At 43.7% G+C, this 20,097-nt stretch overlaps 1 protein-coding gene across 4 annotated transcripts in view; it reads left to right on the forward strand.

Annotated features, from left to right (window-relative positions):
- The window catches only part of EBF1 (EBF transcription factor 1), a 410,044-nt gene extending 395,068 nt beyond the window's left edge, over positions 1-14,976 (forward strand). For all 4 annotated transcript variants that reach the window (XM_040239659.1, XM_040239661.1, XM_040239662.1 and 1 more), the window contains exons 15-16: positions 3,135-3,329; positions 11,811-14,976. In XM_040239659.1, coding sequence (XP_040095593.1) covers positions 3,135-3,329; positions 11,811-11,842 — 227 coding nt within the window. In that variant the 3' untranslated portion in view covers positions 11,843-14,976. The remainder of the gene's footprint in view (positions 1-3,134; positions 3,330-11,810) is intronic.
- Positions 14,977-20,097: the final 5,121 nt, after the last annotated feature.

A 20,097-nucleotide genomic window follows, 5' to 3' on the forward strand; every position in this document is an offset into this window, starting at 1 on the left:
CCACAGTCTCTTGATTGCCCTCTGAGGATTTTTACATAGAAAACCAAGTTCATCTTGGACAGTGTGGGTGGCTCTTCTGGTGTATAATAATTCTAAGCTCTTAGAATTTTGTGAGCTGATAGAAACTGTGTTGTTAAGTGAAATAATGGTATGATTTTTTAAAAAATGAGAGTCTCAGCTAAAAATACTGAAAATGATGCTTTTTCCGACAGTGGAAATGCAGAGTGTGCTAGGCTGTTGAAAGAGGAAAGATCATTCTTGGCCTTTGCAAGAAGTTAACTTCTGAAAGTAATACTTATCGCCGTTTACCTTCTGGCTGAATTTGTAGCTCAGTGTGAGCTGAACCTCTGTATTTCTTTATTTCTACTTGATCTGTTTGGAATCAGCAGCTTGTTGTACATTTAAAATTCTCCATAATAATCTGCATATATTACATCTGTCTGCTGAAGCATCAGTGTTTGGGGCCAGTTTCACATTAGATTTTGATTCATCAAAAGATTGTTTCTCACAAATCTATCATTTCAGTGTTCTCGTTTCTACTCAATCAGAAAAGGTTTCAATTATGACCTGAAAATTAAAAGGTGGCATTCTTAATTAAATCAATAACCTAATTGCTATATGGTAGCAATTCAATTTAGGGCCTTGGATTGCTCTGTCTTCCTAAGCCTGTGCAGACACCCAGCGACCTGAGCCTGAGATTGCATCTGTCAGACTGTGAAACTTCCAACATTTAATTTCCATTAATTGATTTCCTCAGTGCTCACAAATATAGTATTAAATTCTCAAATAGGCTCTCAGATGGGATGGTTTTATCTGCATAAATGCAAATAAAACAATAAACAAAAAGCCCAGCCGATTTGAATTTTTGCCTCCACAATATTTAATTATTCATAAACTACTCATGTTGAAAAATTCCAAACAGAATAAAAAATAAAATAAGACATTTCCACTGGTGAACACCCTTTCTGGTGTGGTGGCTGATAACTAATAATGTTATAACAAATGGAACTGCTTGACTATATTTCACCCCTTCCTCTGTTAAGGCCCCCCTCAAACTCCCCACCTCTAAATACACATAATGATCGCATTTGCCAACGAGATTAATTGCCTTCCTCAGTGAACCAGCAGGATTTCAAGTCTACGAATATTTAAAAATCAAACCTCCAGTGCAGGAGTTTTGCAATTTAAATGGGTGTTATTATTGAGCGCATTTTCACATTTACAAATCCTAAGAGATGTATAAAAATGCTGGTCTCATTAAAAGAAAAGTACAGTTTAGAAAATGTTTGTGAAAATCCTGAGGTTGGCAGCTCCCTGTTCTGCTCCATAAAACATCCAGTGCGTTTGGGTTGTGTGGTGCTGAGGGCTGATTAGAAGAGGTCATTTCCCCCTGATGGCAACTGCTGTCTGTGACTGACTTGATAAGCTCTTCCCTAAGTTTCCAAAGCCAGGAGGTTGAGGGGGAGGCCACTTACTCAGGGATTTGGACTGTGGTGTGCTCCTGGGAAGGGGCCTGTCCTCTGGTGATCTGTTTCCTCTGCAGGGTAGCCTCGTAGACAGAGCCCTGCACTATTAGGGGTGTGGTTCTGGAACTCACCTTTCAGTTCACTCACTGGGGCAAGTCACTGGACTGTTTTCTGAGTCTCAACTCACTCGGTTTGATCAGGTGTAGAAAGGATGTAATAGGTCCCAACCTACGCTTTCTTGGCTACTGACATAGATGGAAAAGATGTGAAGATTCCTGCAGGTGACAAAGCAATATAAAATGTTTATTACATAATGTGGAAACTAATACAGTGAGGAGGAAGTACCTAGAATTTGAATTAAGTGCCTGAAAATCATCGGACAGGACTCATACTTTTCCCTAGGGTACAGAGGAAATGGAAGGTGGGTGTGTGATGGCCCTAAGTCCTGAGTGTAGAGGGCTTTCGTGTGTACAATATCTATTTCCTAAAGTGACCTGAGATGACTAGCAACTAGCGAAAGATGAAAGGCCAGGTGGAGAGGACCTGCATCACTCACACTCTTTCATATCCCTCAAGCAGCTAGGTTGTCTCTCTCTCTGAATCACCAGAGATCTCCTGTCATTGATAATCCACGTCCCTACCACTCCCAGACTGTGAGTATTTACATAAAGCCCCGATCCTGCTGCTTATTAGCTCACACGCATGCATCTCTGTACAGTTCTGCAGGAGGTAGAAAGGATTTGGAACTTTGACTTGTAGTCCCTCATTAGTCACTCAGAAAGCACGTGGTGGATTATTTACCCATCTGGCCTCCTACCTACTTCTGTGTTGTGGAACATGGAGATATAGTCATATCCTTCAAGAGAGCTTCCCAGGTGGCTCAGTGGTAAAGACTCCACCTGCCAATGCAGGAGACTCAAGATTCCAGTTCATTCCCTGTGTGGGGAAGATCCCCTGGAGGAGGAAATGGCCTATTCTTGCCTGGGAAATCCCCATGGGCAGAGGAGCCTGGTAGGCTATATATAGTCCATGGGGTCCTGAAGAGTCAGACATGACTGGCACACATACACGTACACTTTGGGAAGCTGTAGTAGCTTCATGAGGAGGCATCAGACACACCACCATCCATTCATCAGTGCCTTAAATTAGAATCCTGGCATTGCCTTCAACTCACTCTTCTTCCTCATACCTCTCCTTCCACTAGTGACCACACCCTCTCAGTCTGGCCATCTCCTGTCTCTTGTATCCCCAGACCCTTTGCTAGAACCTCAGTATAGGTCCTACCTGAAATACTTCCTTTGACACCTCCTCCATGAAACCTTCTTTGGTTTCCCTTCCCCGACTCCCCAGAGTGAGCCTTACTCTTGAAGCTATTATGTGATACTATTCCCTTTGTAAGAACACTCTTGCCTCCTGGCCTGAGACGCTCTAGCATACTGCCTGGCACATAGTCGGCCTACAGTTAACACACAAAAGATCACAGTCACCACCAACAAAAGGAAACACATGCCGGGTACCAAATGATGAAAGCTGACAAGACCTTGAGAGTTCAGTGAAGGCTCATGCTAGAAGGGTGGCCTGAGCGGGGTGGGCACCAGGGTGGGAGCTGAGAGGCTGTGTCAGGATGCCAGGAGAAGCGCTGATTTTTCTTTTCCCCTTGCCCCTTAGTCGTGCCATCCAGCCCCACCATGGCCTCCTCCACAAGCCTCCCCTCCAATTGCAGCAGCTCCTCCGGCATCTTCTCCTTCTCACCAGCCAACATGGTCTCAGCCGTGAAACAGAAGAGTGCTTTTGCGCCTGTCGTCAGACCCCAGACCTCCCCACCTCCCACCTGCACCAGCACCAATGGGAACAGTCTGCAAGGTAAGCCCCAGGCCCTACCTGGGGCCAACCAGATGCCCTGACTCACCTTCCCAGGGCCTGCCGCAGACACGCTGCTGCTCAGGGCTCGCTCGGCCTTGGGCTTGCCTGCCCCTGTATGCCCTCAGCTCTTCTGTTCCTGTGTGTTCGCCCTTGTTGGACCTGGCCCCAGGTCCCCCACTTCCCTCCTCTGCTGGAGTTGCCTGAGCAGTTCTTCCAACTCCAGCAGTTCTGCTCAGCCCTAGATTTCCTTGAGAAACACCGTCGCCACTTACTAATGTCGTCGTTTCTCTTTCCTCTCTCATTCCCTGTGGTCGCCATAATCAGATCAGTCTTTGGTGGACTCTAGCAAGTTCTTCACTGCAGGGTCTCTCCCGGGACTGGCCTTCTCCTGAAGTAGGTTCCCTTCCTGTTGCCTGTGTCAGCATGAACACGTGTGGGGCTGATCATGGGGAGGGGGTGTGACGGCCCAGTCAGGGCCCTGAGGTTACAACATCCAAACACCCAAGGCTTACTACTGCTGGGAACCAGAAAGGCCAAAGTGCCACTGGAGGACCCTGGTTCATATTAAAACTGTTCGACTTCCTCCCCCTCATGGAATTTGGAAAATAAGAGTCACAAAGATTTTAGGGGACCTTTCTATTCATTGAGAAAAAAAGAACCTTTTAAAACGGGTCTACCGTTTCTTACCTTCTCCTTAAGTGCTGCCGCTGAGTTGGGGTACTGAGCTGCACGGCCTCTTTCCTTTCCCACAGTGGGACTGTGGGATCAGTACTCAGATTTTATAGATGAGAAAGCAAAAGACTAGTGAGGTTAGGGAATGGCTTGACTTGGAGACATGGTATGTGGCAGAGGCTGGCTTCAAACTCAGGCTCAAAAGTTCTATCTCCTGCTCTGTCTTCCAAGCACTATACTACTCAGAGTGGGTAAACAGGATGCATCCAGGATTCCTAAGGCAGCTGGCAGGGAAGTAAGATCAATAAAATCATCAGTTGCCATTCTTTGAGCAATGACCGGTGTTAAGCACTGTGCCTGCTTTATCTTATTTAATCCTCACAACTTCCTGATGAAACACAAGGACAGTTATGGTCTCCATTGAACAGAGGGTAAAACTCAGGCATCAGGAGAGTAAACACCTGCCCAGAGGCATAGGCAGAAACAGAAGGGATGAAAATAAACCCTCAGGATCTGTGCCCCAACCCAGTGCCCCACAGAACCTTCCTTTCAGTGGCCGGCTTGCCCATCTTCACTGACAGAGCTCAGCCCTGGAGGTTGAGAGCTGTCAAGAAGGCAGTCTTGTTTCTTATTGTCTATTTATACATCCATACACGTACTTTGTACTGATGTAAACTTACATCCATTCTCTTGAGGATTCCATAAGGGCAGTACTATTCCTGTTATATAGATGGGAAAACGAAGGCCCAGTTTGCTCAGGGTCATGTATCTAGTAATGATGGAGCCAAAACCGAACCCCTTGTGTGACTTCTGAACCTGAGCTCGTCCTGCCTGCACCTTTCTGACTCCAGAAGGTCTCTGCCGAGCACTGCTCAGAGACCTGCTGGCCAGTCTGTCCAGCACAGGCGAGGTGAGTGCCCATGCCCATCCCTGAAAACATCCCCCAGCAAAGCCATCTTCTTAGAGGGAAGAGGAAGACAGACTCTGGAATGACATTTCAGGCAGTATTGTTGGTGATAGAAGATGCCCACAAAAAAAGGGGAGCCACCCATTCATGCAAGTGTCTTTTTCAGCTAAAAATAATGCTCTGTCACCCTGACTACACCTCCAGCTGGCAAACTGAGGATGTAATGCCTAAGTGAACATAGCTTATAATGGGTTTAAATAAGGATAAAAACCTATGGAAAGCAGAAATCTACCATTCCCGAGCTGCCAGTCATAGCCCTTGTTAAACGTAGACTTGACGTCACGAAGGAGGTGTAATGGGGTTTGTAATCAGCCGTGGAAGGGGTGGCATGTGAGAAGAAAAGGCCCGTGGCTCTTGGAGGGTCCCTGACTGAAGTGGGCAGCCCTTCAGTGAGGCCAAAGGTCTTTTCATGCTGTGTGGATCAAAGAGGGAACAGGAAGGGTCTGAAAGGAGAAACTCAGCCCGAATGTTAGAGCCTCCTGGATTAAGGGAACTTCCGGTGGTATAAGGTGTGTGTGTGTATATATACTTAAGTAATGATGAGATGGCATCAAGACAGGGCCACATAGAAGGTGTGTGCATTTGTTACCCCTAGAGCGTTCCTAACCCAGTCTGCACAGATCCCCAAGCTACAGAGCCTGCCTCCCCCCTTCTGACCTGCAGCCGTCTCCCCCTCTCCAACCCTGCCTACTGCACAGCAGGAGGCTCTGGGGCATATAACTCGGGGCGCGCTTGTGCTCGACTTGCTGTTGTGGGTGACACTGCCCTTCCCTTCTAGTTGAGCGTGGGTCCTGGTGGTTTTTGTGTTACCAATTCTGTTAGGCACCAAAGGTCCTTAGTTTCGGGGTGACGGCAGCAGGGGAGGTATGAGGAGAGGAATTAAAGTCACAGTCACTGACACCGACTTCCGGGAAGCTCTCCTCCGCCCCGCCCACTCTGCTCCCGCCGTCCACTCACCAGGCAGGGCCCACCCACCCGCGCTGCGCGTCTGTCGTCTGTTTGCTTCCCCTGCAGATGTGGGCGCAGTGCGCCACTGTTTTCAGGGGTCTCTTGCCCGGGGGCCTTGGCTTCTGGGAAAACCCGAAACCTAAGACTTACCTCATCTTCAGCTTTCTAAATTCCACTTCTATTAAAAATTTTAAAGAGACATGTAGGCTAGAGAACTGAGAATCTCTGAAGTTGTGGTATTCTCCTCCTCGTTGTCGTTGTTACAGTAACAGCTGTTTCATTTGGACCCACCTTGTTTAGAATTGTGATCATTAAGACAGGGCAAGTGACGGAGGAAGAGTTGGTTAAGCAAATTGACCATATAAGCAAGATTAGAGGTGACACAGTTAGGCTGTTTAAGTGTTTTAAAGGTCTATTTACCTCTAACTACCACTCTGCTAATTGTCCATCATTCTTTTTTTTTTTTTAACCAACAACTCCTTAGAGATCCGTTTCCGTAGCAGCCCTTTCTCAGCCTCTGCTTGTGACAGCACACATTTATTCCTCAACAGATACACACTGTGGTCTCATGATGGTGATGACAATGGTCAGAGGCACTAATGTGGGAGCGCTTCTTCCCAGCCTGTCTTCTTCACTGTCTCATGTGTTCCTTCCAGCCAGCCTTAGATATAGGCTGTTTATTGTCCCCATTATACAGATGCAGAAACTGAGAGCTGAGAAGGCTCATCCAGAGTTATAGGACTAGCACATCAGGGGAGACTGGGGTTAAGTCCCAGCCCAACTGACTATTATGTAAGTATGGAAGTGTTGGTTGCTCTGTCATGTCTGACTCTCAGCAACCCCATGGCTCCTCTGTCCATGGGATTCTCCTGGCAAGAACAGTCAAGTGGGTTGCCACGCCCTCTTCCAGGGGGTCTTACCCACCCAGGGATTGAACTTGTGTCTCCTGCGACGTCTGCATTGCAGGTGGATTCTTTACTGTCTGAGCCACCAGGAAAGTCCCCAATATAAGCCCCTATGTTAAACTAAATGGTCATATTCAAGCCACTGGGCAGCCAGCTGTGGAAGTTCAGACGAGGGAAAGATTAGGGAGAATTCAGACCAGCCTTATGGAGAAGGTTGACTTTGAACTGGACCTTGGATGAGGGGCAAGTAGGATTCAGGCCCAGGGAGATGAGGTGAGGGGGGGGAGGCATTGTAAGCAGAAGGTTTAAGGACAACCTGAGCCAGAGTCCTGTGTGGTAGCCACTAAGCCATGTACCCTCCTAGAGTACAGGTACCAAGAGGCAGGGAGAAAGGGTAACAAGGAAGTCCTTACCCTGGAGTCAGGAGCTCCATTCTTATATTTTAGAATTTGCAGTTTCTCCTGTGACTCCAGTTGGTTTTCTCTCCCAGGTAGGTAAAACCTTTGACAATCTATTTGCCTGAGACATCTGTAGGACAAACTCTTATCACAGTATTTCTGGAGTCTCATAAGATGTTCTGTTTTTTAAAAAGAAAGAAATGGTTATGGTCAAACCTCGAAAATGGTGCTTAATATCTTGGAATCACAATGCATGCAAGTTTAATTAAAGGCTCTAAAACACCCCGCAGCTAAACAGAAGAGTCTCCCTCTTAGTTCTCTGCACTTATTGGCCCATTAAGACCAGTGAGCATCCTATGAAAAACTATGTAAAATTTAGACATATTTTGGATTTAAAGATAATAACACAGACACGTCTCCTTCCATTGTTATCAAATGTCATTGGTCAGCCCTGATCTTAGACTCCTCAAGTGTGTCTGTTTTCAGAGGCCAAGACTTGAGTCACCTCATATGCTCAGTTATAGTCCTGGAGACACGCTTTCCCTTCTCCCAAAGCTGGGCCCTTGAAGCATGGATTCTATCTAATTGTGGGCCTCAAAGGATTTCATTCAGAGATAGGCAGCCCCCAGAATGCTGTCACCATGTCACTGGACCTGCCCCCAAGGTGGGGATTTTAAACCCTATGTTCCGGACAGTCTCCACAGTGAAGAATAAAAACAAAAGGCCAGAGTCATTTCACAGAACTCATACCCACAGAGTGCTTTTCTCCCCTTTCCCCACCTCACTGGAGCGCAGGCTGGCTGGCCCCTCCCAGCTCTCCACAGTCTGGTAGCACATCTCCTGAAATTGTCTTCTGCTTGATGCACATGTTGAGTTTGTGCAAGCTTGTCCCCTCGTCCTGTTCCCGATTAGCTCCACATCCTTACACATGTGGTGGTTCGAGGAAGTTCACATTCCACCCTCTCATTCCAGATTTCTCCCAGCTCAGCAAAACTTTGCATTTTGTCTTTGTTCTTATCCAATCAAAAAATGCATTGCTGCTGAAGCCAGTAGTTTTCTGAGCTTCTGTCAGGGAACGTGATCACCCAGCTGCCAGGGGGATGGCAGAGCCACTTGGGTCTTGTGATGCCCTGGCACACGTTACTCTCTGAAAGTGTGGGGGTGTCGTGTCCTCATGGAAATCTTCATGGGCCCCGCTTGGGCAAGTCCGTATGCCAGCAGCATTTCTGGAACATTCTAAGCCTCAAACACCCATCCATCTCACCCACATAAATAATCTTGAGGATTATGGCACAGACACAAGAAAAACAGCTCCTAACATCCCGGGAGCTTCCCCGCAGTCATGCAGTGAGGTTTCTTTATTAAAAGGCCTCTTTAGAGTACCTAAACCCAGAGGCCACAAACGGGACTCCTTGCCCAAAATTCACTCATCAATAAGGGTTCTGCATCTGGAGTTTAGGAAGTGATGGGAGAGATTTGGGGAGCAGTAACCCCCTGATGTTACGTGCAAAATTCTGGGTGTAAGGATCTCTGAGCCTTCTTCTTGGACAGAGGTTCCCTGGCTTCCATTAGACCCACAGAGGAGTCTGAGGACCAGTGAAGGAGAGCGAGGGAAGTGGGGACAGACCACAGTCACCCCTAGACACCCCCAGACTGTATGTTTGTTTATTTGGCTTTGATTTTAACTTTTTGCGAACACATATAAACTGGGCCATTTTATGTTTTAGAGAATCCACCTCTCCACCTTCTCTGTAAGTAGTTCAGAACACGTGGTGGCTATCTGTAGGCATTCTCACGTGGCAGCAGTGAGTGCTGCTCACACTACAGAAGGCCTGACTCTGGCTGAGCCCCCTCAGTCCCCACAGCGGGAACCTGGCTCACTTAGGATGCCAGCCTGGGCTCTTGACGTGCTGGAATTTTTAACCCCTGTGTCCCAGATTAAGAAACACTGTTAGCTCTGGACTGGCAGCATGTTAGTTAGCTTTGCTTTATAGCTTTTAATGTGGCCGTAATAGAAGTTTCATCTTATTAACACATTATTCGGGTATCAGAACACTGAGTAGGTTTTTGTTTTTGTTTTTGTTTAATTCTGGTCATCTAGAATTTTTTTAAAAACATCTGCAATGTTTTTAGGGCCCCATTGATAAATTTTGACTGGGTCCACCGACCCAAATTAGCAGGAATTTTGTCCATTTTCCCTTTTGCTTTGTATCATATGGAAACTGCCTGGTGATCAGGCTCTGCTCTAGGAGACTGCTGGGCACACAGGCTAGATTTTGGTGGAAGGCATAAGGAGTCACTTCTTTCACCAGTGGCCTTAGCACTCCCTTGGGAAGGTCTGCCTTTTAGTAGAGGTGCCTGGACCTACCTTCAGCCTGGAAGAAAAGATCCTTAGGGAGGCAGCACCATGCTGAGCTCTCACTCTGCAAAGACCCTCTTTCCCGTCCATCCTCCTTGCCTTTGGAGCTACAGCATCTTGAATTCTCAAGGCTTGGATTGAAATACCCAGCTTCCTGTATCAGTCGAAATCTAGGGCTCAGTTGCATCTTAGGGGCATACTGCATTTCCAATGGATCCCAAATCGTTGGGAGTTTAAATTGGCCTGCATTTGGCAAGAGACACTTCCTGTTTCTAAGAAAAATGGCTTATGAGGACTTACAAAAAAAGACTCTAGGAGCTTTTGGACTGCAGAATGGCTCTTGCAAAACAACATTTGGATGATTTACGTGTAAATGAATCAGAAACATGTGGATTAAATTTCCTTGTGAATACAGATGGGTTTAAAAATTAACGGAAAAAGTGTTTGGCAAAATGCTTTTTTAAAAATTGAATCGAAAATTTCAGGGGGTTGGGGAGGGGAAGCAGAGGCTTGTGGGGCCCACAGCACTCAGAGCCTCACCTGGCCTTCCCGTGTCTACTGAAGGCTTTGGGGCTCTCTTAAAAAAAGCCGATTCTTGCAGACATGAGAGCTGGGAAATTTAGAGGGTCACTTCCTAGATGCAGTCACCACTGACAAGGACATTAATTTAAATTTAGAATTGCCAACAAAAAGAAAGCAATGACTTCCTTTCTCCGCCTGACAGGATGCTAAGCCATCGCTGAGAGCCAAAGATGGCTGCCTCTTGCTTCTAATGTAACCACTGCTCTCATCTCCACATATTTCAAAGTTGCCATCCTGAACTCTGCACTTGTCCCTTTATTCCTTATACCCATCAAGTGAAGTGTTCCATGTTGGACAGTACCTAGTTGATATAAGGAAACACAGCCCAGAAAAGTTCAGCAGTTTGCACTAGGTCACACAGCTAATTTAGCAGCAGAAGTTAATAGGAGCCTAACTCTATAGGTCTTCACTAGGAGCTTATCCGGAGAAGGCAATGGCAACCCACTCCAGTACTCTTGCCTGGAAAATCCCATGGACGGAGGAGCCTGGTAGGCTGCAGTCCATGGGGTCGCACAGAGTCGGACACGACTGAAGTGACTTAGCAGCAGCAGCAGCAGCAGCAGGAGCTTATCAGAACTAAGCACTTCATATTGGTCGTTAACATTTAAATTTCCCACAACTCTAACAGTATCACTGCCCTAGCAAATATACCCCATTCCTAGCCGAGGAGGCAGAGAGGTTCACGGAGACAACTCTGGGTGGAAAAGGAAGTGGCGACCCACTCCTGTATTTTCTTGCCAGGAAACTCCCATGGACAGTGGAGCCTGGTGGGCTACAGTCCATGGGGTCGCAAAGAGTCAGACATGACTGAGCATGCACGCAAGCAAGCAAGCACCTCTGGGGGACTTACTCAGCAAGCAGAAAAGAGGTGGAATGTAGGCCTGTGGGATTCCATGCTCTTTTAATACAACTGTGTGAGGCCTCCCAACAATGCTTTGCAAGATTTTTAATTCTCCTATACAGCTTTCCCTTTGCTTAGGATCTCCTTCAGCTTTCCTAGGCTAAAGTTTTCTAGAGACATGGTCAGACCATTGCAGAAACCTTGACTGCAGCAGAGGTATAGGGGACACCCTCCCTCCTCATCCCCCAGGGAATGACATCTCCTGGAGCTGGCTGCTTCTCACCCCAGGCCTGAGGACTGAAGTGAAGGCACCCAAATCGCCACTCCAGTCCTCAGTGCTCAGCTCTCATGCTAATACAGGACACAGGCAGAGCCATGGTTTTTTGTAGTAATTGCTGGCTGTTACGGTGGACCAGTTTTTCATTTTATATTTTGGAAGTGAAAGCAAGGGGAAAAACGAGTGACAAACTGAAAATTCCCACTCTTTTGCAAGTGATGGGGCTCTAACTTTCCCAGCAGTATTCAAACTCTGACTTGCCAGTTATGTCTTAAAATTGAAATCAGATTTGGAGGGATGTTTAGGATAGTCTGTTAAAGACACATACACTCACTGATAACACTACATTCTTAATAAAGTACATGTCTATTTTGTAATTAAAAATTCCTTCCAGGGAAGATGAGAAAGCTCATTTGTGGCTAATGTTCAGCGAACACAGTGGTATGTGGGTGTTTTTTCCCCTCATCTTTTTTCTCTTTCAGTAGGAAGTTTGGACACAAAAGCCACTGACTCTTGTCTTCTCTTTCCACAGCAATATCTGGCATGATTGTTCCTCCCATGTGAAAGAATTGCCTTGAAGAATTTTATTAATGAAGAGGTTGGATTCTGCTACAGAGAGTAATGTGATACAAGTCCCAGAGTGGAACTTTTAACTCAGGCCTTTTTAAGAGGAATCACAATAACTGCAGATTTTTAAACAAACAATATCGCCGACCTTGCAAATACTGAAATTGGAAGGGATCTGCTAACGCAGGGTGTTGGTTACAGTTGTACCTCCCGTCTCCTTGGGGGGATATATTTATTCTGTGTTGATAAAAGCAAATCCACTTTTTCTTTCTCTCTCTCTTTTTTTTAAGCTTAACTCTGCAATCACTTGTCTTTTATAAACCGTAAAGCTGTATACAAGGGACACTATAAATAAGACTCCATGTTTTAATTTATGATGTTTTTAAAGCTGTGTAAAAGGAGAATGAAGTGGTGATATTTACAGAAAAGTTTAAAAAAAAAAAAGAAAAAAAAGAAAAAAAAAGCTTGTATGGGACAGAATAGGAATGCCAGTTAGATTTTTTAGGAAACTAAGGGTCGGCTTCTGCGCCTTAAAGCATATCAAGTGGTAGTTACTCGGACAGTGCATTTCCAGTATCTAACTTAACATGCCACCCTTTAGCAGTGCAAGCTTATTTCTCCCTTTCGTATTGTTGTCTTAAGTAACTGTGTAAATAAATGCAGCCTGGAAAGTTAACCAGTGATGTGAGTGATCACATTTTCCCCTTCTACTCAAAAATCCAGTGCCTCTAGACAGATGTTAAAACTGCATATTTAAACCTGATAGCACTCTCTCTTTTGCTTATGTCAACTTCTTATGAAGCCAATGGCCTCTCGAGAGCTTGGAGGCACACACACTGTGTGAGAATCTCCTTTGAGACTGCATGGAACAGGATCAGGCACAGAATTCCAAACTATTCCCTCCAGTTAGTTATCAAGTCAAAATCCCAGTAACATGCCACCATTTACAAGGTTAAAGTTTACTCATCCTAAATGCTGACTTCATCCCAGCCCTCCAACACAGCAGGTCTTTCAGATTTCCCATTCGAGATAGCGCCTCTATCGGTCGACCCTTACTATTTGTAACATAGTAGATTGAAACAACGGGTTAAGTGCTTTGGAATCAAGAATAAAGGGAAACTGGGAGAAAGGAGAAGAAGGTTGAGACCTCAAAACACAGTTTTCTGGGAATTATTGCTCTCATTATCTGAGAAGTGTTCTTAAAATAGAAGTCAATGGTGAAGAGGCAGCAAAGCTCCGAGGATGCATTTGCCTGAGATTTTTTTCTTTGCTGTTGTGTTTTTGTATGTAGTTATAAATACTGTAGATTTTTTGTGATTTTTTGCCAAAGTTGTTGTTCTATTTATACATTTTAATGTCTTAAGATGGTTTTTCAATATCATAAAAAAGATTTTACTGCATATTTTGCAAAGGAAAAAAAAAAGCTCACTACCTTTAGCTTGCACATACTTGCAAAATTAATTAAAAGGCTTTTTGTTTTAAAGGGGATTTTGTAAGATATCCATATAAATAATGTATTTATCTTTGGAATTTGTACATTGCTTTCCCCTTCCTCCTTTTCCTCTGACTCCCAGTTTATTTTATTGTGTATGTTTGCTATGTGAAAAGTGCGTATTTGTTTGGTCACCTATAGTTAGCTGTTTCAATGTGATTTTTAAACATTTCATTTATAGTTATTTTTAGTATTGTTTTAAACCATGCTTCATTTTTTTTTTAATTTTCACCCAAAAGCCATTGTCTATTTTTGTATTATTTGTAAGTTAAGAAGTTTTTTCCAATTTATGGCAAAAAATAGTAGCGTATTATTCTTGTAGCATTTAGTTCCGTAGATTAAAAAAAAAAATGTATCCTTTGCTTTGGAAGCTTACAGAAGAAAACCCTAATGCTGTTTTACTCTATTAATATGCATGGAACCTCTCCCTTTGGAGTGACGCATTTTGTGCATTAAATTCCAGGGAGAAACTTCATAGAAATCAATGAACATACTTTCTTTCCTAAGTCTGCTTGTATATTTCCTCTGTCTTTCACATAAATATAAACCAGCAGATTGGATGCCTTAACAATGCAAATCATATTCATTTCACTTGTACATTGTAACTGTGCACCAGAACTGTCAGTCATCACTAACATTCTAAGAAAAAAGAAAAAGAAAAAAAAAGAAAAAAAAAAACAAAGAAATCGAAAAGCACAAAAGAACTGTTTTGTTACCTTAAGATAATGTAACTTTTTCTAGTAGAGCAAGAAAATTTACAACAATGCTGCAACTGTGCATGCCTCCATATGGATTTTGCAATGGTTTTCACTAGGCTGTCAGAGTGCGATTTTTATGGGTTGGGGCGGGTGGGGGCGGGGTGTTGCGGGAGGGAAGGGAGGGGAAGAAAGCTGATTTTTCTTGGTGAGAAATAATAATGATAAATAATAATAATAAAACTGGAAAATGTAAGCAAAGTGGACACATTGCTTCTCGGTACTCAGAAAGGTTGTCTGAATTTGTGTGGTAAGCGCTGGCCTGAAGATGTGTACAATTTAAAGCCATATTTTGTCTGGTGAGCCCCTTAACTGTTTGTGAAGGACTCCGGGTCAGCCGGTGAGGTGTCCGGCTCAGACCCCGGTGACAGACGCCACCCATTGTCAGCCATTGTAGTGGTTAGAACTTTTCTTGAAAGTCCAAAGAGCCTTTAAAATGTGTATAATTTGTGTTTTGTTGCCTCTATTTACACTGATTAGATGAAAAGACATTCTGGCCCTCTGACCCTCTCTCTTCTACATGGAACTTTTACAAATAAAAGATGTTCCCCTAAATACAGAATATGGCTTTAAGAAGAAAACAAAATAGAGAATTCAACTAAGATTTCAGTTTGGGGGGAAAAATACAGCTTCTGGATGACTGGATTGCATAACACACCCTGGCCTCACATTGTACTAGGATGCAGCTTAACGAAGTCATCTCTAAATCTAACCTTTCACCTTCCTATCAGACTTCTGGAATAGACACACACTGTACAGTTCAATCGTTAGAGAACCTAACTACTGTAGAGATTGTTATAATTTTTTTTTTTTTTGCAAACATTCAAGCTGTAAAAACTTTTCAACTTTCACAATATTTAATTAAAGTTACTTCTTGTCTGTGATGGCAGCTCCTAGTTGTGTATTCATTTCTCTATTTTGGATGAGCCCAAGTCCAACATAATGTAAAAAGGTCTGTGTGTGCAATGGTGTGGGGCCAGTGTTATCACCCAGAGAAAAGCAGCAATAGTCCTGGGACACCCACTTTCCCTCTTTGTCGGTGCATGGGGATTTACTAATCTGGAATGCAAATTGAACACACACAGCGTACTGCTGCCCTCTGCTGGCAGCAGCTGGACACACAACGCCCATCCTGGTCTGAGCCAAGAGCCCCAGCGATTACGCTAGGCAAGCAATGAGATCCCCTGAAGTGACTGAATTATGAATCTAGGATCTGGCCTCGCTGGAAAGTCATCCTCAATGTTCCAAGTCTGAACCAAGCTCTTCACATACCACTGCTAATTAATCCCAGTGAGCTTTCTGGTCAGTTATGTGCCCTGGTTCACTGAGGAGGAGGCATGTGTGAACACAGAACTTTCCATGATCTATAGTTTTAAATCCCATGTGGATAAGACATTTTTCCTGTTGGAAAAAAACAAATTTACCTAGGGTCAAACATTCCACAAACACCCAGTAGGCACCTACTCCTGTAAAACTGTTTCATTTTAATTTCCATCATCATCATAAGTCTCTCCAATCGCACATCCAATGCTTTCCCTACTTTTACAATTATTGGACATGATAAGCTTAATGATGCTTATAAAACGCCTTGAAAACTCAGCAAATAGGCCAACAGAAAGTTGATGACCAGAGCTGCTAGGTCATCCTGCAACGACCATCCGGATCATTTGTGGTAGGCACTGCTGATACACTTTTGCTCTGGAATAGAGCCCAATCTGAGGTGATGAAAGAGTGTAATGAATAAGTTAATAGGCAGAGAAGCCACCATCCTCATCTTAAAGAGAAATCCATGCTGATTAGTTTGGTCATTCAATATACATTTCTGGAATTCTGTATCAGGTACAGAAGATAAAAAGGGAACAAGAGTCCCCTGCCCTTAGGCCACTCATAATCTCAGATAAGAGGAATCTATACTCAGAGTAGTTTAGAGTGTTAAGACACTCATAATGGTCCATAGAGTAAGATGGACATCCACACCTCTACATACTGGCTTCTACTCTCCTTAAGGCCTATTTCTTGGAAGCATTCATTTATTCACATAGACCTTGAGGGTTTCATCTGGCACCAGGTGAGGCCTGGTGGATTCTATAACAAGCACAGCAACACTGATCCTGCCCTCATGGATCTTTATAGTCGAGTGAGGCAAGGAGACATTAACCAACCATACAAGTCTAACTAACAAACTGATAAGGGCAATGAAAGTCTAGAATGCTCTGAAAGTGTATTACAGTGGGATCTGTTTTTAACCTGAAGGGTTGGCGAAGGTTTCCAGAGAGAGGCAAAAAACGCATAGCTTGGACTAGAAGATTGGGAAAGGGGAAAATAGATAGGATTAGACATATTTAGCATTTGATTATGGTCAACAATAGTGTATTACAAATTTCCAAGTTGCTAAGAGACTAGGTCTTAAATGTTCTCACCACAAAATGAAATAATTATGTGATGCAATGGAGGTGTGTGTTAGTGCTAAGGTGGTAATCACATTGCAATTAACATGTACACCTTAAACTTCACAATGTTAAATGTCAAGTATACTCCAATTAAAAATACCTAGTGGATAAAACCATTCTGATTTGGTGATGAGGCAATGTTGGGATTGGGGGAGGAGGAGAAGACAAGATAAAACTCAAGTTTTCTGATTGAGACACCCACTATTAAAGAGATGTGGTTGACATCTCTATTTGGGCTGTTTCCTGCTATTAAGCTATGGAGCTTGGTAGTGAAATCCTTTCCTACTGTTCCCTTTGCTTTCCTTCCCTCTTCCAAGTATGATCCTCTTCTCCAGAGGTTTCTATATTTACATTAGGAATGAAATTCAGTTCCCGGAACTGGAAATATTTTGCTACTTTTTTTTTTTTAAACTTAAGTATCAAGCAGTTTTATCTCTTCTCTCTGGAGAGTTATGCTACAGTGGGACTGATTTTTATCTACTTGGCATACTTTTTTCCCACTGATTGTATAATTTCCACATTCTATATTAAGAAGGAACGTTCTGAGCCCTGGAGTGAACCACAGGCCTGAGAGTTGACTCTTTGCAGGAAATATGTTGCACAGAGAATTAGGTTATAAGGAGAATCCAGTGCTCCACAGTCAACAAAATGTCAACAAAAAGGAGGGAGTTCCATTGAAGTTGATTATTTCAATAACATAGATTTGGGTGGGACTCCGCTAGGAGTCAAGGCCATAAAATGAGGGGGAGCAGGAAAAAATGAACTAGAACCATCAGCCATGCCTTCTCTCACACATTTGTCTATTCAGTATATTTTCACCAAGGACTTTCTCTGTGTTAAGCACTTTGCTAAGGGCTGGGTTTAACTGTGTCTTAAATAGACCCATTTCCTTCCCCCCATTACTGCCTAAGGAGGACACAGATATGAAGCAAAGAACCACACAAGAATCGTTTCACACTGTGATAAATGCTGCTGTAATCCTAATATAAGAGCTTCCCTGGCAGCTCAGTGGTAAAGAATCCACCTACTAATGCAGGAGATGGAGGAGATACAGGTTTGATCCTTGGGTCTAAAAGATCCCCTAGAGAAGGAAATGGCAACTCACTCCAGTATTCTTGCCTGGAAAATTCCATGAACAGAGGAACCTGGTGGGCTACAGTCCATGGGGTGGCAAAAAAGTTGGACACGACTTAATGCCTAAGCAACAACAAACCCTACTATATCTGAACAAGCCTATGGCTCTGTCTCTGCACACATGTCAACACCCACATTTAGTTTAAAAAAATTTGGTCCCTTATTCAAATGCCTTAAAGGCCATTCTAAGAACCGAACGGTAAAGTCCACAGCGATACCTGCTAAAATTCTCTTTCCTCGACCACCCTTTTTCCTACTGTCCTTACTCAGACACTACTTCGCTCAGTCCATCTGACAACAGTCTATTCTGAGTTGATGTGATTTTTCTTTTTACCCCATCCCCCACCCCAGTGCATTATTTTCTCTCACGGCATTGTCTTTCTTCCAGCAAGAAAATCTTTCCTCTTCATCAGAGCTGGGGAAAGGAAAGACATTGGACTGGCCGAATGTGATTCCCTTTGGCAACTGGGGGAAGGGAAAGTCCATAAACATTTCCTTGTTAATAATGTTTGAACATATTAGACTGTGAGGGGCAAGAATAGGGAGCAGTGAGCACATAGAGCAAGATTCACGGGTCCACTCCTATTTGAAAAACAGTCAGCAGGCTTCCCTGGTGGCTCAGATGGTAAAGAATCTGCCTACAATGTGGGAGACCCAGATTCGATCCCTGGGTCAGGAAGAGTCCCTGGAGAAGGGGATGGCAACAAACTTCAGTATTACCTGGAGAATCTCATGGACAGAGGAGCCTGGCAGGCTACAGTCCATGGGATCGCAGAGTCAGAAACGGTTGAGTGACTAACATTTCATTTCAGAAGGGTAGAGCTGGTAGGAGTGGGAGGGTGTGCAGACAGCATTCCACATGGAAGCTGCAGGTCACACAGAGGAGAAGACTGCTCCTCCTCCTCAGTTCATCTCCTCCACTGATATATCCTTTTCCTCTGCTTTCCAGTATGGTTCCTTCTATGTAACACTCCTGATCAGTGTTTGGCTCACTGGTAGCTCCTCAAGCAGATCAATTACTCTGATGATTCCAGGACCACTGTGGGGAGACTTTCTCCTTCTCCCTACCTTACTTCTGCCTGCACCATGGATTTACTGCATGGGATTCTAGAGATGTGGTTAACTTTTCTATAATCCTTTAAAAGCAGCTGTAACCAGATGAAAGGTTAGGGATCCCCAATACTGCTCTTTATAATTCAAAGGTAAACATTCCTACCCTAAACTTCATGCCCCAGAAACCACCATAGCCCAAAGTACTCAAGGGAAAAGGCAGACACTGAGCTCCCATTTTCCCCCCACAAGCACAGAATACTGCGGCTCACGCTAACATCCAGGAAAATCAAGGAGATGGCATGATAATGGCACCTGGCATTCTTTTCTTGGAGGCTACTTTTACATGAGGTGATATCTATTAACCTTACAGATAGATGTTTGTTAAATTCTCACGATAACCACGGAACACCAGTGTCATCATTCTCAACTAAAACGGAACTGCTCACCAACTTTGTCTGAGGACAGAGGGCCCCCTTTGGATCTTGAAGGCCATTTATTTAAGATATATAGGCACAACAGTTAGTCTGTCTACAGGATGAACTAATCCAATAATCAGTATATACTGAAAATAACTTCAAAAAGAGAAATCACTAAAATTTTCTAATCCTTAGCATATCTGTTAAAAAGAATTGACAATAAGAGTATTAGTTTAAAATGTATGTAAGAAGATAATGTTGAGTAAGCCACATCATGAGTTATCATTCAGTGCCTAGAACATATTAGCCAGTCTGTCAATATAGGGGATTGAAATTCCATTGTATGTACGCATGTGTGAATGGATGGATGCATAGGTGACAGATATACCATAATAGATATACCATAATATGTTTTTCTGATTTCAAACTGGTAGACATTAGGTAGTTTCCTATCTCTTGATAATATATACAACACTTTGATGGATATAATTGATTAAAAAACATCTCCTAAGTCCTTCCGATTACTTAAAAGCTAATGGCATAGTGTTCTTGGCATCCAAAGAGCCACCCCCAAGAAAGGATTCCTTCTTTACCACAGAAAAAAACTGTCCCAATAGTTGCCACATCAAACCAGAGCATGATCTGTGGCTGATGCTTGTCAGAAGTACAGGCAAAACAATGGATCCCCCAGTCATTATACTGGTACCAGAGTAGGTACCAGTGAGCTCCAGACAAGCAAAAAGAAGAATCATTCTGATACTGTCATATGCCAAAGGAAGGGCAATGGTTTAGCACCTATGCTGAGGATGAGACAAGACAAAGGTTGACATGGGTAACTTGGGGACACAAGGAAAGGAACAAAGAAATATTCCTTATATGTTGGAATCCATAAATCATTTCATGACGTGTGATCCTGCTAAGCCCTTTCATAGTTCTAAAAAGACACATATAA

The sequence above is a fragment of the Oryx dammah genome, unplaced genomic scaffold (genome assembly GCF_014754425.2).
Source record: "Oryx dammah isolate SB20612 unplaced genomic scaffold, SCBI_Odam_1.1 HiC_scaffold_5, whole genome shotgun sequence".
Taxonomy (NCBI): domain Eukaryota; kingdom Metazoa; phylum Chordata; class Mammalia; order Artiodactyla; family Bovidae; genus Oryx; species Oryx dammah.